At 42.7% G+C, this 24,798-nt stretch overlaps 1 protein-coding gene across 7 annotated transcripts in view; it reads left to right on the forward strand.

Moving 5' to 3' along the window:
* Positions 1–1,352: 1,352 nt before the first annotated feature.
* Positions 1,353–24,798, forward strand: part of KCNC2 (potassium voltage-gated channel subfamily C member 2) — a 136,004-nt gene continuing 112,558 nt past the window's right edge. For all 7 annotated transcript variants that reach the window (XM_077807731.1, XM_077807734.1, XM_077807736.1 and 4 more), the window contains exon 1: positions 1,353–2,018. In XM_077807731.1, coding sequence (XP_077663857.1) covers positions 1,353–2,018 — 666 coding nt within the window. The remainder of the gene's footprint in view (positions 2,019–24,798) is intronic.

Genomic DNA, 24,798 nt, shown 5'->3' on the forward strand with positions numbered 1-24,798 from the left:
CAGCAGCCAGCACCCAGTCCCTTAGGTGCTCTGACCAGCCATCCATGGTTTTGCTTTCTCTCTGTGATGGTTACTCTTCATTCCGATGTTGAAAGGTTGCATGAATCGTGCAAAATGAGGGAAGCGAGAGCTACTAACCGGCGGTCGGGGCTGCTTTTATTCCTTTCGCAGTTCAGCACCAAGGGTGGTGGAATAGCCACCTGAACATGGGGAGAACAACAACAAGTAGTTCTCGCCTGACAGATACACACACAGGTCGGCGGAGGATCCGCCAACAGCAGCGAAGAAAACAGCGTCTGGTATATGAAGAGGAGCCGCTCTCTCTCTTCTCATTAAGGTATTTGAGAAGCCGGGGGTAGGGGGGAAACCCTGGAAAAATCCACGCCAGCCTGGTTGTGATGCCGTCTGGTCTTCCTAAATATGAATGTATAGGTAAAATCCGTGGGGAGGTCAGTGATTTGAGAAAGTAGCAACCAGAGCTACACGCTAACAGCTCCTATGAGGGTGTGTCTGCTGCCTGAGCTGTTTCGAGGTTTGGTTTTTCCTCCTAGAGACCAAACCTTCTTCTTCTAAGCACCTAATACCATAAAAGATGGACAAATAGCAAATAATTTAACTGCTTGCTTTTATTCAGAGAGCTTGATCCAAGAAGCCCAGAAACAGAGAGGAAAAAGGGGTGGGGAAAGTGACTGGTCCGTATCAAGGAGAAGCAGGGTTGTTCGGGTTCTCTCTATATATTGGGGGAAGGAAGAGGTGCAGGGGAAGACTCCAGATCACTGAAGGGGGGGGGGGGGGAGCCATCTGAAAGCAGGGGAGGCAAAGACTGGTTTGTAGAAGGGGGTGTGGGAGCGACAGTGCTTTGAATTCGTCAAGGATACAGCGAAAGGACTACGAGGTTTGCTTCAGGGTCGTTTGCAAACCAACTTTCCAGCTGCTGGTGCGAAGAGAAGCTCTGACAGCTACTATTGTAGGAAAGCGAGGAGGGGATAGTGGGAGGTGGAGACCCTGGGATGCCAGCGGAAGGCAGGTCCTATTGGAGGGGGATTTTGGAAGCTAGAAAAGGCAGTTCTGGAGATCTGGCTCATAGTGGTGGAGGGAAAGGTGGCAAGTTGGGGAAGAGAGGAAGGGTCGATCTAGGTGGCGGGCGCAGGAGATGGGAGGAGGGTAAAGAGCAGGGAAGATGCGGGCTGCAGTGGGGCATTTTCGTGTAAGGGGGTAGGAGGTAGAAAGTGATTTCAAGAGAATCAGGCTCCCTAGCCCCCCTCCCATTTCCCATCTTTCCTCCAGTCCCTACTGGTCTCACGCTGACGGGTCTGTCTGTCTGTCCCCCCAGTCATGTCTGACCCAGAGAGATGGGAAAGCTCGAGGATAACGAGAGGGTGATCCTCAACGTGGGGGGCACCCGGCACGAGACCTACCGGAGCACGCTGAAGACCCTGCCGGGGACCCGGCTGGCCCTGCTCGCCTGCGAGTTCCAGAGCGAGTCCTCGGGCGGGGAAGAGCCGCCGCCGCCGCCCACTCCCCCGCCACCGCCTCCCCCCACCCTGCCCCCGCGGGTGCCGGGCGGCGGCCGGGAGGCCAGCAGCGGCGGCAGCCCCCGGAACAGCGGCGGCCCCAGCGAGTTCTTCTTCGACCGGCACCCGGGGGTCTTCGCCTATGTGCTCAACTACTACCGCACGGGCAAGCTGCACTGCCCGGCCGACGTGTGCGGGCCGCTCTTCGAGGAGGAGCTCGCCTTCTGGGGCATCGACGAGACCGACGTGGAGCCCTGCTGCTGGATGACCTACCGCCAGCACCGCGACGCCGAGGAGGCGCTCGACATCTTCGAGACCCCCGACCTCATCAGCGGGGAGCCGCCGCTCGACGGCGACGACGACGACCTGGCCGCCAAGAGGCTGGGCATCGAGGACGTGGGGGCGGCGGCCGGGCCCCCCGACGGCGGGGGCGGGCGCTGGAGACGGCTGCAGCCCCGGGTGTGGGCGCTCTTCGAGGACCCCTACTCCTCCCGGGCCGCCAGGGTGAGAGAGCGACCCCGGCGCCGAGTCCCGGGGCGTGTGTGTGTGTGTGGGGCGGGGCGTGCCCCTGCCCCTGCCCCTGAGCCCTTGGGGGCGTGACCCTGCCCCAGCCCCTGAGCCGTGGGGCGGCGTGGGGGAGTGACCCTGCCTCAGCTCCTTCCCCTGTGGGGGTGACTTGACTTACCCCCCTTTCCCCGCCTTGTGTGTGTTGGGGAGGGTTGTCAATTTTGGTGGGATGGATTCCTGGAGATTTCATCACATGATATAATCTTTAATTCAAGATTAATCTTTAATTCCTGGACACTCCGGGCCAATCCTGGAGGGTTGGTAACCCAAGTGGGGGAATGATCCTGACTCAGCCCTTGGTCCCCCTGACTCAGCCCTTGGTCCCCCAGGGTGTTTGTGTATGTGGAGGAGGGGTGACCCTTGCTCAGCTTCTGGCCTCCCTGTGTGCGTGTGGGGGGGAACCCCAGTTCAGGCCCTGGTCCCCTGGGGTGGGGTGTGAGTGTGTGGAACCTAACTCAGGGCCTGGTCCTCTGAGACGAAGGGGGGCACCCTGCCTCAGTCACTGGACCCCTGAGGGGTTTTGTGCAAGGGGGTACCACTGACTCCTGGTGTGTGTGTGTTGGGGTGTATGTAACCCTAAATCTGTCCCTGGTCCCCTGGAGAGATTGATGTGGGGATGAGTTGACCAAAGGCTGTCTATAGATACTCACAAGAGTAGCAGGATCTGGACCCTGCTAGGGAGTGACTCTGACTCATTCTCCTCCACCTTGCTCAGGCTTTGATTTTTGGAGTGACACTGTGTTAATAGGGAAGTGAGGGTGACTTGCTCCCTGTGATTTGTGAGGGTGTCCTTAGTTCTCTCCTTGCTTTGGTGTCTGGATCTGAGGGTGATCATAGTTTAACATGTGTGTGACAGAGGGGGATCCTGATTCACTCTAGTCTTTGGATTAGTCCTTGATTTCTGAGGGTGACCCTTATTTATTCTGTGATCCAGGACACAATTCTGAGGCAGTAAGTGATTTTACTAAGTTATCTTGATTTAGACTGGAGGTTAGGATTTTGCCACAGATTATTTTCTGTTTTTAAGTGAGACCCTGATTTTAGTCTCATATTTTTGTTTCTTATTCAATCACCATGCGGATTCACTGTCTGACCTGTGGCTTTGAGCCTAATTAAGCCTCTGGAGTTCCTTCTGGTAAGGAAATCAGGTGCAGTTTTTGAAGAAAAAGAAATGGAGGCTTTTCCAAGTTTAAACTTTTTAACCCCCCCTTCCACAACAACCTCCCCCAAACAATTTCTTCCTTTTGAGTTTGTTATAAATACAAGTGGTTTTGTTTTATGCAAGTGGAATAAGTGTTTTGCAAAACACTTATCAGGATTTCTTCTGAAGGGTTCAAACTTGGGCCTCATTCTGCAAATACTTACAACTATGTTCAACTTAACTGTGGGAGTAGTCCCATTGACTTCAATAGGATTACTCACCTTTGTAAAATTAAGCATGTAGTTAAGTATATGTTGCTGAATCATATTTTAGGGCCTGATCCAGCTCCCATTAATGAAGTTAATGGGTTAATGCCTACTGACTCAAATGCGGGTAGGATTGGGTCTTTAGTGAGAGGAGAAACTAGCCAGGCAGGAGGTGCATTTCTCCCAGCTGCTCTGAGGCTCCCCAGTCACTCCTGTTCTTCGCTGATTGGTAGCATTCTCCAAGGAATCAAAGCTTGTGTAGCAGTTCACTTTTCCTGTGCCACTGGCTTCAGATAATACTGAAATAAAATATAATAGAGGATTAATGATGATGGAATAAATTCCTATGGTTGCTTACTAATGGGACATACCCACACACATTTATAACATTTCAGCAATATTATTTTAAAAGTAGAATGTGTTCTAGATGTCAGACTAATACCCATCTTCATCAAAATGCCATTGGAAAACATCTTCAGAATATTCATTACCTACATTTTCCTTTTAACTATGTATTGAATCTGTAGTGGGGTTGTTTGTTTTTTTTGGAGACTTTCCAACATTCTTTGCCAGAGAGCTGACAAATATGGAGTAAAGGTTAAATGGAAGACGCCAAGAGAAACGTGGAAAGGCAAATGCTGGCTATAATTGAGCCATAGTACAAAGGTTCCTTCACATATTTTTGATCCGCTTGCATTCCTCAATCCTATCTTTCAATGCTATGGACCAGAACGCTTTATCATTAGTTGTTTGGTTGATATTAGTGGATTTGTTGAGTCTTAAAAATGAACTGTGCATTTATATTGTAACATAACATTGTAATCTGCTCATATTAATGTTATAGGAGAGACTGCATTTACTTCTCTGTAGATTTAAAAACTAGTTTTGAATTTGATTTCTGACTGGCTGCTTAATACTGAAGTGAATAAGCCCATAGCTAGAGCTATAACTACATTCAAGGCTGCAACTGTTTATGGTAACCTTTCTGCTAAGAAGGTCACTTTGTGAATTGCTAGTGGCTTTCAGAGAAGAAAATAATTTTGTGTCTAAGTGCTAGTGAACACCTAATGAACACTTTCACTTAACCATCCCGCTGCCACTTTGGGCAACTCAGGCACTGGTACACCTCGGCCCTGTATATTCTCTGCCTGTGGTTCGTAATAGCCTAGTCTCCTGTGGGCTGTAATATTTTGATCTCATTTCTGTTGTTGGGTTTACTATGTGGGTGCTGAGTGGCATTGATGGCCTGTGACATACAGGAGGTCAGACAAGATGATCTATTGGTTCCTTCTGGTCTTAAATTATGATTCTCTAGGTCAAGATTGAAAACAAAACAACAACAAAACCCACAACACTCGTGGCAGTGAGTCTCAGAGCCTGGGTGAATTAAGGCTATTGTTCACAGGGCTAATGCTATGGGCTAAAAATAGTAATGTAGAGGTTCCCACTTGGGCTGGAGCCTGGGCTTTGAAACTCAGTGAGGGGAGAAGGTATCAGAGTCCAACCAGGATCATCTGCCCTGCTATTTTTATCCCCCATAATGTGAGTCCGATGAGCCTGAGTCAGTTGATCTGGGCTCAGAGACTGACTGACTGCGTTGGGTTTTTTTTTTTTTTGGCAACGTAGACATAGTGTAAGACTCTAAGTGATGGCAACCTTATTGTGGAATTGAAATGCTATTGCCAATTTAGATGCTGTCTTTCCAGAAACAAAGATAGCTTTCTGTCGCTTCTGATAAATGCAATAATAGTTTGTGTAAACTCAAATAAATGATGTGTAAAATCTATAACATTTTGGGTGCAATCTTGGCTCCACAGTTGCAAAACTCCCATTGACTTCAGTGGGGCCAGGATTTCATACCTTGCATTGTAGTCTATTTTATTGACTCATGAACCATTTATCTCAGATTATAGAGACACTTAGTGTTAAATGTTCATAATCGCTAGTATTTTTTAGGATTATTGTCCTATTTAATTTGAGTGATTTCAATTTTCTGAAATATGACAAAGAAGAAAACTGGCATTTTCTTTATTTTAATTAACAGGATAGCACTTAATATTTATGATTTGTGATTTCTAAACTGTGATCTCTAAAAATAGAAATTTATAGAAATTCGAATATAAGTTGTCATGGTAACCTGTTGTGGTGTGTGTGTGTGAGAGAGAGATTCTAGCAAGACCATCAAATGATGTTATGTAAATAGTGGAAATAACTAGTTTGATGATGAAAGATGCATTTGTCTCTATTTATGATTCTAAAAATCTTCAACTTTAATCATATTCAGATGGTAACTGAGATTTATTACCTATTTTTTCAATATTCTGTTAAATGACTTAAGAATGAGAAACTATTGATATATTAGCTGATGTTCCTTAAGAACTCACATGTCCAAAATGGTGGTGGTGGTGGGGTTTTGATTTTGTTTTGGTTTTTTAAAGAGATCCAGATATGTTGCAAGGTAGAGAATGATCAGTATCATTCCTGCCACTCTACAGATATAAAACGTGATAAACACATGATATCTTTTAAATGGGTTACATAAAATAACTTATTTCAAAATTTCCATATCTGTGCAACTTTTCCTACTGTGGTTCTCTTTTCGAACATTTTTCTTTCACTCCAGACATAAGTAATAGAGAAATCATTCACAAAACAGCACTTTGCAAAATACTGTCATGTACATATAAGAAGACACTATGCTAAGACACTAGCATAGAAAGGACTAGTCATTTAACACATCTGTGCCTTGGTTTCCCCATCTGTGAGATAGGTATTATCCCTATCAAGTGTATTATGAGGCCTAATTAATTCATATTCGTAAATCACTTTACACTAATTCACATTTGTAAATAGGAGGCAATTGCTATATAAGTGTAAAGTATCAATTGCAGTCAAGAAGAGCAAATTGCAAAGATAAATCTGAAAAATTTATAAGGAGATATTTGAGTCAAAATTAAATGCTGGGTTTGAAGGAGTTCAAACAGAACCGACCTTTGGGACCCAGGAAGCTTTTAGTTATCAGACACTCCCAGCTCCAACAGGGACTTACAAATGCCAGGGTTAGTTTCAGATTTCATGTTTAAAACCAAGTAAATTTTCAAGTCCATTTTCTTTTGAAATATAATCTTGAATATGTGGTGCTATGTAAACAGATCATTAGGGTTTTTTACTTATTTTTCAGAAACATCCTGGGTTATTCAGTCCCCACTATGGGTTTTCAGAGCTGGCCTTAGGGTCTATAAAAACTGTGGCCACATACCCCTCATTTTTTGAGAAGACCATAAGTTCATTCACAGTTGTGGGGACAGTAGCTGCAAAATGGGGTAGTTGAATAATGCCACAATCAGCATGGCCTATTTCACTAAATATGGTACTATATGTAAGGCCCTTTACATTCTAATCCTAACCTTCTGTAGCTGTAGTCAAGTCAGATAACCCTTAGTTTCCTTATCTCTAAAATAGAGAAAATAATATTTGCCTGCTTCGCAGTGGGGAGGGTTATGACAGCTAATTAGGTAACATTTATGAAGTGCTAATAGGCACTGGTATGCAAAAACTTCTGAGGGTCCTTGCAACCTGTAGGTCCAGCTGGACAACTACCCCTTGCAGAACTTTAGAAAAAAAAAATTGGTATCTCTGCCAGCACTCTTGCTGAAGTGGGATGGGAGTTGTGAAGATCCCACACTTTAATATAAAATTAGTCAGTTAAACTTCAAAGACTTATCTCACTAATCCTCAAGCATTGTGATGTGACTGTACTGGGTAGGAATTAGTTACATTGAGCAAGATGGGAGAGGAGACTTGTACAGGGGCAGCAGGTTTGTATAATTTTTGGTGGGGCCCAGAATGGGTCTAAGTCCCGCCCCCCCACTGCCTTGTAAGCTGATATATATTTTAAAATAATGTAAAAATGGACTGGAAACAGTACAGTTTCCCTATATTGCACAATGTGTGAGGTATAAGGGGATGAGGGCTCTGGCTGGGGGTAAGGGCTTTGGGGTGGTGGTGGGGATGAGGGGTTTGGGGTGTGGGGGGATGAAGTCTCTGGCTGGGGATAAGTGGGTTTGGGGTGTGGAAAGGGCTCAGGGCTAGGGCAGAGGGTTGGGGTGCAGTGGTGAGGGCTGCAGGGTGGGGCCAGGGATGAGGGATTCATGGTGCAGGAGGGGGCTCAGGACTGGAGCAGAGGGTTGGGGTGCAGGGGGGTGAGGGCTCTGGCTGAGAGTGCATGCTCTGGGGTGGGGCGGGGCTGGGGATGAGGAGTTTGAGGTCCAGGCAGGCTGCCCCAAGGCTGGGGCCAGAGGGGACTATACAGTCCCTCCAGCCCTCTCCCTGCTGGGAGCACACTCACCCGGCACCGTCACTGCACGTGCTCCTAGGGGCTGGGTCCCTCTCAGGTCCAGGAAGCCCCCTCACTTCCCCCCGTGGTGGGTGCCAGAGGGAGAGGAGGGTTGCCATTATGTGTGTGTGCCTCCTCCCGTCCTGCCTCCGCAAGTGGTGCTGCTCCCTTTTGTAGCTGGCAGCGGCCGGCGAGGGAGCGCAGCGTGGAGCGGCAGGGCAGCCACCCGCTGCCCAGGGCGCAGGCAGGAACGCTCCAGGGGAGGTGTGTGGGGGCAGCAGGCAGGGCTGGGCGACGCTCTGGGGGAGGCACGCGGGGTGACAGGCAGGGCCAGGGGAGAGACCTGGCCCCGAACATTGGTGGAGCCAGGCCTCCGTGCCCTGAATTTGCTGGAGCATGGGCACCACGGGCCCATATAACTCGCCACCCCTGGACACGTATTGTTTTGTAGACTCACTTCAAAATGCTAAAGTCCACTGGCTATAAGGTATATGAGGTAGCCCTGTTATTAATGGCATCGCTGTAAGAGTATCTAGATTCTTTATTTGATGAATTGGTCTCACTTTTGCGAGGTGTCTAATCTATAATAAGGCAACTGAATACCCTTGGAAATTGTGCTAGTTATATCCTTAGGTTAGGCTGTTAATGATGTATGAAGCTTTTACAAATGTTGATTCTGGAAGTAAAATTGCTGGCCTAATCCGATTGAAACATGGTGAGAGGAGGAGTAAGGAAATATGACGGAGTAAAAAAGAAAATGTTCAACTCAGAATATTCACTTGGAAGGAAACAAAGGTTCAGAACTTATCTGTGTTCTTAAAAAAGGCAGAAAAACCTTTCTAATCTCAAATTATTGATTTCTTCTGCAACTGAAACAAATATATTTTCAGATGTTACCTTCTGAGCTCTTATGAGTCATATAGCCCTCTTCCATCTGGAAATGATTACAGAAGAATTCTACTGAAATAAAAAGGATCATACAGAAATTGAGAGTTTTTTTTGGTCATTCTAGTAAGGAAAATGCTAGTTTTGTTTTATTTAGTGGGAAAACAATACATTAGATTAAATTAGCTAGACCTAACCATTCTATTTGAAATATTTAGAGTGTAGGGACAGTTGGTGCTTTTAAAGCAACAGGAAGAATTGTACTTTATGCAGCAGTATTATAACAATTTACATCTAGCCAACAGATTACTGTACCCCCAAGGGCTGATTAAATCATGTTGTAGATGACTCTTACTAGTTATCTTCTGGAATACTATTACAACACTACAGCAATAGCTTGAGAATGTCTGTTAGAAGGCTTGGCTGACAATTGTTGCTTAATAAACTACCTAGCAACTGCTGATTTGGCCTACCCTAAATTTGGATGGTATCTGTTTGTTTGTACCATCATATCAATAAGGTAAAATAAGAGTGATTTCTGCCTGCCTAACTTCTGCCTTCTTTCTACAGCTGTTCTGCCTGCTGCTGCTCTTGTTTCCATGGAAACAAGGCAGCTCCTGACTTCCTGTTTCAACTGCAAATATTCTCTCTCTCCAACTTATTCATCTTAGAAAAGCATTTTGCCTTGGTTCTGACATAAATGCCACACAGATGACCTGTCCTGTCCATTTCAGAAACAGAAGATTTTATATCTGCATGCATGTGGCCAAATTCAAGTCTCAGTTACTCTGGAATAATCTGAAGCAAATCCAGTGAGGTCAATGGATTTGTGAATTTACATTGGTGTAACTGAAAGCAGAAGTTAGCCCAAAATATGTGCACTCACCTACACAGCTGATGATAGTACAGTGTGAGATTTATTTTCACTTGGGTAATCTATTAGACAAAATTGTGTTCTGTTTTTTTTTAGTTAATAAAAGGCTATCTCTTGTATTTTGACCTTGGAAATATTTAAATCACAGAATAATAGTTACTTTGAAGAAGAGTAATCATTTAGATGGAATGGCTGAAGTAGATTAAGGTAGGAAGAAGACCCTCCCCAGTTTTGGTGGCTGTTGTGATAGGTCTCAATACTATGTGCTGGCACAGTGTTGCATCTTCATATGGTCAACAGGATGCAGCCAGGAAAAGAGAATGGGAACACAAGAAGAAATGTATCTGACAGGTGTTTGTGCCCTTAAGCTGCCCCATAGCCAGCTGAAAAGAAGGTTGTGTGAGTATGTGGGTGTGCAGAATGAGGAACTCAGCAGAGGCACCTCCCTGGTGCTACCTTTTCCAATTTCTACCAGGATGGAAAATCTGTATTGATGCATGACACAGAAAAGTGAGAGGTCAGACAATTCTGAAATCCCTAATGCAGTTTCCTGCATTTAGAAGATCTTAAGATATTTTGCATAACATTTCTCTGTCCAGGGCTGTCTGTAAATTAACACTTTTGGGGGGTGACTTTCAAGACCTACCCACCCCTTGTACCTCTTTGTAATACTGAAACACACATGCAAAATTAAGGACCCACTCACGTCCTAATGTGTTATATAATTTATGGACAGCCCCAGATTCCCTTCCTTGCCCACTAAAGAGAGGAGAGGGAGCACCTGTGTGTGACCTCCTCTTCCTGCAACGTTTTCCCAGTTACATTTTTACACCAGGAAAGGGGGTGGGGAGGAGGAGTGAGAGGTCTTTTAATAATAGATCTTTATATATTCAAAGCACTGTACAGGCATTTTAGAGAAGAGGGTTACACTAGTTCTTCCTAGCTATCAAGCACTATTGCTGCTCTATCATTGGTGAAGTCAGTTGGGAGAACTTGTTTGTTTTTCTTTCTGGCAATTTACTTTTCATTGGTAATGATGTTAGAAATAAACATGTATTTAGGTTATAACTTTTCATCTAATATAGAATTACAGTATACAATTCTGGTGTTGGGGATTTATATAGCAGCATAACTCCCCCACAAAATAGTGATCAAACAGGTACAAAAAAACAATGTTAAGTGGTTCTGTTAAGTGATTTTTATCCTAATAGCTTACAGCTCAACATACCGTCCTTATTTGTACACAACACCTGTTGTCTTCAATGAGAGTTTGACCCGAGTAAGGACTGTAGCACTAAGTCCTTTCATATAGCAGATACAATTTTGAGTGATGAAAAAATAAAGCTGTGAAATATGTACAAATATGTTAATATTAATAAACTTAGTATCATGAATGTCAACAAAATAAAACAGAAATTTAAGTACAAAGGTGACTTGGGCTATTTACTTCATTACCATGAAATATGCCATAGAAGGTTGTGATAACTACAGGCTAATTCTGTTGGAAATACCTATACAAAAAGGATAACATGAAGTCACTTTTGTTTCTTACGACCAATTTGTTTAATTTAAATGTATTGCTAGTACTTGGTAACTAAAAACAATTTTAAAAGCAATACAGTACTTCACTTTGTTTCCTTCAGTTAAACTTCTGTAACAATGAAAATGTCACCTCTTACACAAAACCAAAGTTTCTGCTATTTGCATCTTGTTTTGGAGAACCCTTGACCAAAAAGATGACATTATAAGTGATAAGCAAATTATCCAGCTATATACCATTACTGCATGTTGTTTTTCTTTCTGCCTTTTAAGATGTCGGAATGCTCTGGGATGTTTCTATGCATTTGGTTTTCATGCTGGCAGTTTAATTCAGCGTCTGTTCTTATCACAGCCTTCTACAGTCAGTAGGGATTCCAGTTCAATCATACATACACTCTACTTTGCTTCTGAGAATTAACACTGGGATGTTTCTTATTTTCTAATTCTTTTTTATGAAACCTTATTCCCTGACAGAGGTAAGTTTTTCTTTCGGGGGGGGGGGGGGTAATATGCACATATCACATATATAAATGTGTGAAGGGGTCAGTTTACCACTGGCACCTCCTTGTGGCCCAGTGTGGCAGCTCTCTCTCCACTGAAGCCTCTCAGGGTGTATCAGGATCTGTCCCTCCTTTCCCTCAGGGAGGTGCCTTCAGGGAATGGTTGTCTGGGAAACTCCTGCCTTCAGTCAGCCCTCTTGTCAGGTTCTCTTCCCTGGTCTGCCCACAAGGGAGCTGTTCTGCTCCATTTCTAAACTCCTCCTCCAGCCTGTGCATGCCTTGTAGGTGTTGCAGGGGAGTCCTGTCTGAGCCCAGAGCAGCTTCTTAACCTCTTGTTGTCCAGTGTGGGGTTTGTATACCCCAACACGTGTGAGTATATATGTATATGGCAAAATTGTATTTTTTTTAATTTAATGAGATCATGAGATTTGTTGCCTAATTTATAAGAGGTGATCTAAACAACCAGTGGTCAGACAGTAAGTTTAAGCTCATTTGGAATTTTTTCTACATTGAGTTTAATAGAGCTGAGACTGTTGTCATTTTAGAGCATGGCATCATTAGTACAGGTTCTTCAGTACTGCTAGATGGATTGTACATAGTAGCATCTTGGCAGAGGGTTAGACTAGATGACCTTTGCGGTCTCTTCAAACCATATGGTTCTAGCTCAGTGATATGCTACTGGAAAAGTTCTGTAGTCAGATGAGTAGTCTCTCTTAGTATGGTGATGAATACTGTGTACTGAATAATAACTTGGTAATATTTGTTCTTAATATTGTGTACCTTACATATTTCACGATATAATTTTGCTTTAAATGAATGTAGTTTCTAAAGGGTATATTTGTGTAATTAGAGTAGTCTACAGCATATTATTTGGTGTGTCTGCTTGTTGAACAAGCTGTGGAGTGTGTCCCTTACACTTTGTGCTGCTGGTTCAGAACAGCACGAATATAATGAGGTACAGCATACTGACTGTATAAGAAATAACCTTTTCTTTTGCTATTTAGTTCATATCCTAAGGAAATAATTGTACTACAGAAACAACTGCTATCAAACTGGAATGATTGCGCTGAACAATAGTACAAGGATACGCTAAGCCTGTGAACTGGAATAAGGTGTGGGATTTAAAAAAAAACAGTAATGAGATACTGGGACTCAATGTACTGCTAAGAAAATTGTCCTTCAGAGAATTACCTTTGGGAATGTCTGATGTGGAAGTTAAGCATAGTGGAAAAAAAAGAGGGTGAGAGAAACTCTAATCAGACATGTGTTGTTACAATAAAAGAGGCATTGACAGGGCTCCTAATAGTTTTGTAACAGAGTCTTTCTTCATCTGTGGCCATCATTGCTCTGATACAGAATTTGGAGACTGGAGAAAGCATCAGGGTGATAGGTGATCTAAAATAGATGGAAGAACAATTTCCTCTAACCACACTTTGATTAGGCTGTTTAATTTCTCATAATATAAATGTCTACAAAATATATTAATCTCTTATAGGCTGTCTGGTGTAAGTTTAAGTGAAATCAAGTATGTAATAACTAGTATTTAATATGACACCTGTTAATCACAAATTTCGCCTTTAAGGAGTGATGAAAATTCTTAAGGAATATATAAAGTGCATTGTTAAGTAAACAGGCATATTAGTATGAATTAGCTTAAACTTTGATTACTGCACAATTTAGGATAGAAGTAATTTTGAGCTTCTAGAGATTGCTAATAAAAGCTCGTGAGAAGACTTCACCATTAGACATTCTGAAGTAACATAAAAACACAATTATTTTTTTCAGGGTAGTCTTATATTTTTTGCAGAGAGACTGTGAAAGAGATTTAGAGAGAGAGGTGCTGATACACTGGGACCCTGGGAGAAAGATTTGGCAAAGACCCAGGACAGAGCAAGATAGGAAGTGGTGCAGGGAGGCAGCAAGAAGTCTGTGTAGTGAGGCCAGGGCTGCTGATTCAGGGTCCCTGGACCAGAACCCAGAGGAGAGGGAGGGTCCTGGTTCCCCTACCGGTCCACTGAGGGAGGTGAACTGGAAACTCCTTTGCAAGGGGTAACGACTATTGAAACCCCCTGATAGGTTTAGGGATTAGTGAGTCTGGAGTTGGATTGAAGGCCAAATCTGAAGTTGATAGACTATTATTTGGTGGACTGTTGGTTTACCCTTGAAGGGGCGGGGCTACATGTGGCCCATCTGGAGGGTCAAGTCACAAGATGCAGCAGACCACAGGCAGAGCAGATGTCAGCAGGGGATGTAAAAAGAAGTCTGCTACACCACAACCAGCCACAAGGGGGTGCACCAGCTAGTGAGTCAGGCTCCAACAGGACAGGCAAGGGTTTCTGTTTGATCTCCCATGCACATTTGAGAGGTGGAGTTTCCCTGTGCTTTAAGTTCAAGGGAAAAAGTCGCCTTTTGATTTTCCATCCAAATTTCATGGCATGATAGATTTCAAAGGGAATTGGGGGTTCAATCCTGAGCACCCTGGCTCTGATCTAGAAAAACACTTATGCATGTGAGTAGTTCCTTTGACTTCAATAGGGCTTCTCTTGTGCTTGAAGTTAAACATATGCTTAAGTGCTTTGGTGGATCTGGGTCTGAATGTTCAGCTCCTTGAAAGAGCAAGTCCTGTAATTCCAACTAATTTTTTTCTTTTTTTTTAAAGTGGGAAGCTCAGTCCTCTCCTTAGTGTTATAATAATCCTTCCCTACGTTTCACGTTGGACTTTTCAACTGAAGAGTGTGTGTATATAACAGATGGACTTCAAAAGCTCTCAGCGGTGAAATCCTGACTTCAGTGTGGCCCGTATTTCATCCCTGGTGTTTAGATGCATATTCTACTAGGCACAAGCAAATGCTTAGGTTAAGTAGCTGACATTTCTGAGTGTATACATTTCAGACATCTCTCGCCCTAGATCAGTGAATTGATGGAGATCAGGCTTTGGGGAAACGCTGTATATGTTGTAGATTTGTACTGGCCTTTTGACAGCAGGAAAAAAGGTTCTTTCATATCAGCTTCTAAGGTGGCCACACATCTGTCCTGCTTGCAGAAGAAGCAGTGCTGTTTAGCATTCATTTCAGGAAAAAGCAAATGAAGCTAAGGTTGCAGTGACCAACAAACATTCAACAAAGTAGGTTTGATGCATTGCAGCTACAGGACCTCTTTGAGAAGTCATTGCATATCTATGTTGATGCCTATATGATGGAACAAATGCGGGGTAGAATGAAAAAAAATGATAAATGAGAAAATTAAGCCTCAGATAGAAAATGGACAAGTCTGTGGCTTTATGGCTCTAGAATGAAGAGAAAACTATGGTCTAATAACTTTGGTTTGTCAAAATAAAGCTAAATCTAAAACCATTAAAAATAATGTCAAGAGAAATCTTATACTGTATTGTATGAGCCTTTATCTGGTGACATTCATAGCTTTAGGGAAGATGATGCATGCACTTTTTCAAATTTTGCAGGCTCATCCATATGGGGGCTATAGCTTTTATCATGCTCAACCTCACTTCCCTGACTTCTAAGTGAGAAGGCGGGTCTTTATAAAAGTACCCCTTTCTGTGTTGAATGAACTCACTGGATTTTGGAAGCAGCTAATCCAGCCTATATTCTGCAGATAACAAGCTGCAGATCTCCGCAACATGGTCTGAGTTCCAATGTCTCATTGAACATTGTAAGTGTTGCTTACAAATTGCCTCCACTGAGGCACAAAAGCCCAACCATTCTTCCTGAATCACTCCTCCCCTGCATATCAGCATCTGGCCCAGCCGCTGAGCTGTTAAGGCCAACGGACTATATTTAATTTTTAACAATTCTGAATCACTGGTATAAAGCAAATCATTTTGTTACTGTTCAATAAGCAATAGCTATTATAAATGTCTGTGTATTGTTAATGCTACCTTTTAATTTATTAGCACTGCATTAGCAGCTTTTCTTTGTAAAGCTAATAGCACACACCAGTTATTGATAAGAAAAGCCAGTAAAATTTCAATGGCTTTGTAAACTCAAACAATTTAAAACTCGCAGGCATTCATTAGAAGAAATGTTTCCATTAGTCTCTAGAGAATGTGTGGATTTAGTCAACTTTAGCTTTGAATTTTATGAGAATTGTTCATCACTACACTAGAATCCTGACAAATTCATATGAGAGAGAATGCTGCTCTTTGAAGTAACTTCTGCTTTCCCTAAAATATGAAGGGCTAACTTTTAAGAACAGTGTGAGAGAATATTTATCGCCTGCTTTGTGTAGATACTGATTGTACATGAACTGTATTTTGAATTAGCAATTATTGCAGGTCAACAAATATTGAAGGTTTTCTTCACATTTACTAATAATTATATTCTAAAACACAAGATAATTGTGGTAGTTTCCTCATCATCCCATGCCAAAAACCTCCAAAGCAAAACCCCCCCCCGCCTGGGTGACAGTGAATATCTTGGCTATAGTGACAGGTTTCAGAGTAACAGCCGTGTTAGTCTGTATTCGCAAAAAGAAAAGGAGTACTAGTGGCACCTTAGAGACTAACAAATTTGAGCATAAGCTTTTGTGAGCTACAGCTCACTTCATCGGATGCATTCAGTGGAAATGAGTGGCTATAGTGGATGGTGAAATAAAATGAATCAGAGAAATTTTTCACTGTAATTCTCTTACTGTATAGCCAAGTATGTTGTTAACTTGACAAGTGTGTACACCATACGAAAAGGTATGAAATGTGACAGGGTGAAACTCTGAGCCTCATTCAATTCCGAGCTGCAGTTGTGTATTTATACCTTTTTCTTAATCTGTAGAAAGCAGGTTTCCTCTTTATCATTCTTACTTCTGGTGGTCTGTGCTATAAGCCATTAACACAAGAGGCTGTGTCCAGGACCTTAGGACTACTTGTCAGCAGAATGGACTTGTGCTTGTGTGTCTTGAGTCAAAACCCAAACATTATTTTAAAATAGAGCTTTTGTGGTTCATGTGAACACTTTGCTCTATCACTTTAATACCAGGATATTTTTCACCCAGCTGGATTAAAGTAATTTTTGTTAGACAACACTTGTTAATAAATGCAGCATTTCTTTCTTCCATGTATTGTATCTTAATAAAAATTGAAAGGAAAAATTATATGCAATTTTAAGCCCTGATTGAGGAAAGCATATCTCTTAAGGAAAGTGCTTAAGTTCATGCTTAAGTCCCATTGAAGTAAATGGTACTTGGGCACGTGTTTAAACCTAAGCAAGTACTTAAGTGCTGTCCTGAATAGGAATGGACTCAGGCATGTGCTGAAGAGCTTTCCTGAATCAGGATTCAAATAAAAGCCCTACAAAGCTCTTAAAACTCATTTTGTGTTCATATCCGCATCCCCAATACAAGAGCTGGGTAAGTGAGATTTGTCCAGCATCATTTGTGGCTGAAGAAAAGAACTCTTTCCATCATCCACAGGTCTTTGATGTGTCAGTGGAGCTGCTTCACCATGCTAGTTTAGCCTCAGAGCTATAATTGTGTAGTAGTCCCGCTGATCTGCTTTTCATATGGCCTGTAGTTTTGACAGTGGACACCCTCCCATCTGCAAACCTCCTCCATGTTACTAGGAAGCACTTGTCTGTGGCACCCAGAGTGAGCTGAGAACCCCATGTGGCTTCTCAGTCTCCCCAACTCCTGAATACTGGAACCACAGCAGCTCTGCTGTATTAAATCCTTTCATTGCTTACAAAGGTGGAGCAGGATTTTGTCCTTGGTATAATGAAAAATGCCATTAATTTAGTATAAATTTGAGAATTATTTGGTCAATTACTATCTTAATTTGAGTTTTCAGAAAATTTGACCCTGTGACATGCACCCTCGGGGAGCCCAGCAGAGAATATAATCAATTGCTGCCATACTTTCTGCTAGCTCAACAATCAGAAAAAAGAATCCTGATTTTTTTTTTTAAAAGTACATTATACAAAGACCAGGGCTACCGTTTTCTGGCTGGGATGCCTTTACCTGGGCTCTTAAATAAGTGACGCTGAGCAACTTCAATTCCTGTTAAATTCAATGGGAGCCACAGGTGGTCAGTACATTGATTAAAGTGCCTAACTAGGCATCTTCAAGGCATATGCAGACCCTTATGTACATGGGGAGTCTCTCTGACTTCAGTGGGGTCTATACAGAACAGGAGGTTGTAAATTGCAGGATCAGGACCAACATTAGAAAACTTGGGTCAAGATTTACTTTCTGATGAACCAGTATTAAATCAGGATAGGAACAATTTACCTGTTTGATAATACACTCCCACAATTATCACTGCTGAAGTCACAACTGATGTCACTTCTGGGAGTATATTCTTATTAAACTATTCCACTAGTGCTTTTTGGTATCCACCCTTATGGAAAAGCCCTATAAAATTTAATACTGAACAATATCCTTTCTATAGGTTTATTTCAAACCGTCCTATACATTTTAATAGAGAATTATACCCCTGCTTAGAATTCTATAGTGTGGTTTGAAATAAACCTATAGAAAGGTTATATTTCTCTGTAGTTTATTAAGAGTAATTTCTCTAGAACCCTATGAAACCCTATATCTTATTTATTTTCATTTATAATAGATACTGAAAAAGCACCTATCCCAGGGATGCAGCTCCCACTGTTGTAACTGGTGATACACAGCAAGCACGTTCACTGGATGAAGTTCCAGCATAGAGGCCTGGCTCATAAAGTTGTTTTCTAATAAAATCAAAACTCATTGTACATACTTAAGGTGTCATAACATGCCATATCTAGGTTGCAAAACAAAGAAAGGAACAGCTCAAACCTGGCATATGCACATTTGTCTTTTGTTGTGGGAATACAGAACAGAGAAAACCACAAACACCTGAAAACCAACATTTAAACAGTACACAAAAAGGGAGAATGCAGGCATTACTTTTTGTAGTGATTTTACCACCTATCGGCAGGGGAAGGTATCTGGAAGCTGTGTTGGATGGAACAATGTCACTTTTCAGAAAGCTGGAGAGTCTGAAATGATATGTATGTGTGAAGTTACAGGATATTTTTAAAATACACTTTCCTAGCGTAGAAATTTTGTCAGATTAATTTTTTTAGGGGAAAAAAATGAAAACATCTATTCTGTTGTTAACATTTAATTCACGGTGACTTCCCCCTTCCTCCTCCTCCTCCTCTCATGATAGGCTTGTCTGGTCAAGATAGGAAATGAGATTGGAACAGGGTGCTTGCCAGAGAGGAAGAATGGTTCAGAGGTAGGTTTAGTGTGGGAGTCCAGAGAACAAGTTTAATTCCTTGCTCTGCCACAAAATTCATAATGCCTCAGTTCCTTATCCGTAAAATGGGGAAACTGTAATAGTACTTCCCTATATTGCTGGGGTGTTGTGAGGATAAAAAAAAATTAAAAATGATACCCACAGTAATGAAGGGTATATAAGTACCTGAGATAAGGGAGCATGTGGGTTCAGTAGCTGACTCTAGGTCAGGGCATTTGTCAAATGAGGTACAGCATAGAGTTTCTGCCTCTGGGGGAAGGATCATACATTCTCATGGGAGGCTGGGGGTAATATATTCATCTGTGCCTTAAGGTTTAAGAATATAAACATGAGATGCACAGAAACTGCAACAAAAGAACATTATTATTGTTGCAAACTCAAACACTCAAAAGGTAGGAAATGATCTACCCTGGCTCCTCATTCCAGTCCCATTCTCCTTACCTTCAGATGCATCTGAAGAAGTGTGTTTTTTACCCATGAAAGCTTATGTCCAAATAAATCTGTTAGTCTTTAAGGTGCCACCGGACTCCTCATTGTTTTTGTGAATACAGACTAACATGGCTACCACTCTGATACTTGTCTCCTTACCTAGCCTCTCCCAGTCGCCACTCCTCAGGTTTCTAGTCCTAGTCTCTTTTCTCAGAAAGTCCTAGTTTTACATTTCCCCATTCCCTGTCCCACTCTTCTCCTGCCCTCCTTTTCATTCCGTCTCCTTTCCAAACCATTCCTAGTTCTCCCTACCCCACAGTTCCTTGTTCCTAGTCTCTTGCCAAGCCAGTTCCGGGTCCCCTCCTCCCAGCTCCTCATCTGAGCTATTTCTCTGTCCTCCAGTCACTTCTTCCCCACCCCCACCCAAATTTCTCATCCCCAGACTCTCAGTCCACATTTCCCTCCTTGGGTTCCTCATCCAGTCTGTCCCCCCCACCCCTCCAATTAAACTAGTATATTTGTCCAGCCAATTCCAGTTCTCTCACCACATCCTGGTTCCTTGTCAGATCTATCTGCCCTTCCTCCTCCGCATCCCATTCTCCCATTGCCAATCACAATATCCTTGTCCAGCCAGCCCCAGTTTTTCCCCCAGATCCTCATCCACTCTCAATCCTGCCCCACTGGTTCCCTTTCTCATCCCCTGAATTTTTCTTTAGTGGGTCCCAATTCCCTTGCTCAGCCAGTCCCAGTTTTCCTCTGATTCCCCCCACCAGGCTCCAGTCCCAGTCTCCCCTCTAGGCTCCTTGACCCAAACTACTCCCCTCGCCCTACCCCTTCCACAGGTCCAACTGCATTTGGATCAGGCAGCTTCCTCTTCCATGCGCCCTGGTCTCAGTGTGTGTCTGTGGGAGAGACATTGAGAGCATAGTAGAGACAGCCTTCCCACTTTCCATTTAAACATAGGACCAGACATAGCCCACAGTAGCCCAGAGCTGCAGTTGCAGGAAAAGTCCTGCCGAGTCCTGGGAATCTTCAGGGAATCTAGCTGGGAAAGCTGTAGCAAGTCTCTACTGAGCATGTAAAAACTGGAGTTTTTCAAAGGCTTATAGCTTGGCCAAAGTTAGGAGGATTTTCATGTGGACTGCAAAAGAAAAACTCTGATACAGAGGCCACCCCCTGCCAAATTTTAAGTCTCTGCTCCAAAGCACAGACGGCATGAGAGCTGTTCTAAGAAAAGATCACCAGAATTTCTTAACATAGGCAAGAAATTGTATTTTACTTTAGTCTCTTTCTTGGAAATGTATGAATCGTTGCAGCTGAAATTTTCCAGAAAATCTCTCACTGATGCAGACACCCAACATGGAAAATTTCAGGCCAAATGGTTAAAATTTGGCAAAGTTACAAGCAACTGAAAATTGGGTCTTATAATGTTAAAGTTGCCCAACACTTCCCAATAGGCAGTGCTACCAGCTCCACCTATAATTGATTAAGAAGATCTATATTTTCAAAAATCTCTTGTTATTGTTAGTTTGTCTTTCTGAAATCACTTTTCAGCTACAGATTCATTCTGACACTCGGTCACAGGTCACATGTGGGAATGCCATCCTTGTAATCATCTTGGAGCTTGAAGGTTATATTGGTTGTTATGACTTGTAATCTTTAAGTCATGATTTGAAGTCTTCAGTAACTCAGCCAGAGGTCAGGGGTCTATTACAGGAGTGGGTGGGTGAGGTTCTGTGGCCTGCAATGTACAGCAGATCAGACGAGATGATCATGATGGTCCCTTCTGACCATAAAAGTCTATGAGTCTATGAGACTTGGTACTTATACACATGCTGTTTGACTTCTCAGCTAGCCTCGAAGCTGTGATGCAGCTAATTTGAAAAAGGCACAGAGCTAGCAAGGGCTGTCCCAGGTGAAAAAAAAAATAATGGTAGCAGCTGACTCTATACATCAGGAGAGTTCTGATCAATTACTGAAGGTCAGGTTGGTGACCTGACTGTGTACAGTTGTGTGCTACTTTGTAATATGTCTGTTAACGATTTTATTAGAGTATTAGAAAATTGATTTTGATTAGCTAGGTGAGAGCAGCAACTGATCTAAAATTGGGTAAGAAGCTTTTTCAAGGAGTAGGTGTCACCTACACTGCAGTTCTCAAATAATAAATATTTCACATAACAGGAAAGTAACACTCTGTGAATTGCTTAGGGTTGCAAGACTGATGCAAGCCCAGTTAAAATGCTGTTTCTTGTGCTGGAAAAATATCAAACAACATTTGGCAAATATTAAATGCTTCAACTATATAAAGCACACAGCTTGTCACAACTGAGTTTGTTCCAAAAGCTGAGCAAGAGAAAGATGTTAATTAACTGAGTCTTCACTAGTCCTGTACAGGCAAAAGACTACTTCACTCAGCTCATTCCTTTGGACTCACTTAAATCCAGTTTTTGTGTCTATCTGAAAAGGACTGTACCTGTAGCCCTGCTAGAAATAAATGATAGCTTTTGAGAATTTGTTCTCATGCTTTTCAAGTTTAGACAGTTTAATCTTTAGTCTGTTTTCAGCACTTGACTGGAGGCTGCATATTTGATATATTTTGTAGACTCCATATATGTAAACTTTCTCATGATGTGAATGAAGCATGATCAAGTAATCTTCTCTAGGTTATTTGTTTTTCTCTAGGTTATACATTCAGTAGTGCAGACGGTATGACCTAGATCAGTTTCAAAAGTATCAATTTAGATTGTCACTCTGTTCTTTCCAAAGGTTACATTCTCAGCAGTCTTATGAGTTTGAAGTGTCTCTTTGGAAAATCTCTTGTGTCGTTCTTTCAGCACTTCCTATTTGTTATGACATCCTCTAAAGCAGCAAAGGATTTCCCAGAGCATATAGGGAATCCTGACAGACTGAACTACAGTAGTGAATTGACAAACTAGCACACTAGAGATGTCTAGTTCTTCTGTAAATAGCTTTAATTAGGAAACCAATCTGAAAAATATATTAGGACCTAGAGGAAAGACATTGTTTGAGGGAAAACCTAATCAGGAACTGCTGAACAAGACTGATGCCTTTGAAATGACACCTAATTAAGAAGAAAGGCCAGGGGAGAGAAATGAAAAGGTGGCAGGGGAGGAGGAGAAGAATTTTGAAGACCAAAAAGAGGTTCAGAGAATTAGAAAATAGTATTGCCTTGGAATGTAGGTTGTGTTGATTATAGCTACTTCCTGATTTGTTTTACTCTGCTGCCTAGGGAAGAGAAAAATACATGTTAACATTTTTCTAGGGTAAAATATTTGCATTTATCATAAACCCTGGGAATTCTTGAGCTGATTAGTATAAAGCATTTAGGGGGAGAAAAAACTTTTATGCCTGTTTAATGCCTATATAGAGTTGTAAAGTCTTTTTGGACAGAATTATACACACAGAGATTATTGAACATTGAGAAAGGATTTTTTTCTGAAAAAATCTTTGTTCAATGCACTGTGGGCCTGATCCACAAACATATAGAAGTCAACTAAAAGACTCCCATTGACTTCAGCAAGCTTTATATCATTGTCTTGTATGTGTGTTTTTTCTATCCTGGCCTCTAGTCATCCTCCCTCCTCAGTGTCCTCATTAGCTCTCAGTCAGAGTTTCCTTTCTTGGGTTCCTTAGCTAATCTCAGTGCCTGCCCTCCCTTGGCTCCTTGTCCACCCTTTTGGCATAGCCAGTACCAGTTCTCCTCCTGCACAGTAGCTCCTCATCAAAACTGTCTGCCCTCCTCTCACACCTCCTTCCTGATTATCTGTCCTATTCTCCTTGTCCCACCAGCTCAATCCTGCACCCCAGCTCCTCATCTGGTCTCAGTCTTCCCTGCACCTACTGGCTCCCAGTCTCCTTGCCTAGCCAGTCTCAGTCTCTGCTCTGGTTGTCAGTCTCCTCCCACTGCAAAGCCCAGACCCAATTTCCCACTCCTCCCCCAGCTAGTTTCCAGTCCCAGGTTCCACCCTTCCTCCCTGCAGTGTCCTATTCCAAATCTACTCCCTTCACACTGCCTGCAAATCCAGCTCTTGTTGCTTCTCCTTTTGAATCAGGCAGCTTTCTCCTCCTCTATGCTGCTTGGCCTCACCAGTAGCAGTCACTGAGCGCATAGGAGAGACCGTTTGCTTTCAGGTCACCATTCAGGTCTGGTGCAGTCCAGAGCTGCAATTGCCAAGAGATTTTTGCTCAGAGCTGTGCTGGAGGATATTAAATAGAAGCTATTAAAATTAGACATTTTAAAATCAGCAGTTCCAGATGACTTGCACCCAAGAGTTTAAAAAGAACTGGCTGAGAAGCTCGCTTCTCACAATGTTTCACTTCAGAGATGGTTACCTTTCAGTGGTGAATAAACTGTTGTCTCTGAATAGTTTGTGTCAATTAGGCTATGTCTACACTAGAAATGGAATTCGATCAATATTTGGTCAACTTACAGCCACCACAGTAATTACTGCAGTGGTGTATGTCCACACTATCCTCCTTGGCTTGGTGGTGCCTGTCTGCACCAGAAGCGCTTCCACCAACCTAAGAAAGGCAGTGTGGGGAGCTGAGAGCCTGGTCTCCCAGCTCTGCCGGCTGCTGGGCTCCTGGTGGGCTGCCCCCTGGGCCCATTCTCCCCCTGTTTTCCAGCCTGGAGTGGTGTCCAGCCCCCAGCTCTCCAGGGAAGCGGGGGCAGCTGGGCTCTAGCTGCCCAGCTTTCTTGTCAATTTCATGGCTCCTGATGTGAAAGCAACAAGACGGCTAAGGGCAGCAGATGTAAGGGACGCAGTGTCTACACAGACATTGCCTTGCCATAACTACACTGACATAAGCTTTATGCCTTTCATGGAAGTGTTGTTATTATGTCGGTGTAGTAGGGCACTTACATTGATGGGACCAAGGCTGTACTGTAGATACTGACATAATTAGGTTGACATAAGCTGCCTTATGTCCAGCTAACTGCTAGTGTAGACTAGCCCCACATTAAACACTTTTGGTTGAAAAGTAATATGTGTTATTTTCTATGTACTGTTATACCTGGAAAGAGCTGGAAACGTATTGTTAATGACCTGCTGATAGTCAGTTCAGTTCAGCTGATAGTCAATTTGGTTCTCAAGTTTATCTTTCTAGGGTTCACTAGCCTGTCTGGACTTGACTTTGGGCTAAGTAGGTATGTCAACCATAGCACAGTGGTTGAGATTTCAAAGCTGATCAGGAGATTTTGCCCCGCTGCTCCTATTAAAATTAAGAAGAGTTGTGAAGTGGGGTCTTCTATTTGGCTTTGAAAATCTCAGCCAATCTACAACTTGTGTTTGCTACCCATATCCTTTTCAGTCTTTAAAAACAATCAGTTTGTCATTTATACTTCTGTAGCTGATGTCTCTTTTAGAGTGTTCCAGTGAATGACATTTCTAGTTCTTCTGGGGTCAGTGCTCTGAACACCTTAGCAGAACAGACAAAGTTGAGTTAACAAAGCCAAAGAATCCCTGATGCTCTGCAGATTACTTCCA

Source organism: Eretmochelys imbricata, chromosome 1 (genome assembly GCF_965152235.1).
Source record: "Eretmochelys imbricata isolate rEreImb1 chromosome 1, rEreImb1.hap1, whole genome shotgun sequence".
Taxonomy (NCBI): Eukaryota; Metazoa; Chordata; order Testudines; family Cheloniidae; genus Eretmochelys; species Eretmochelys imbricata.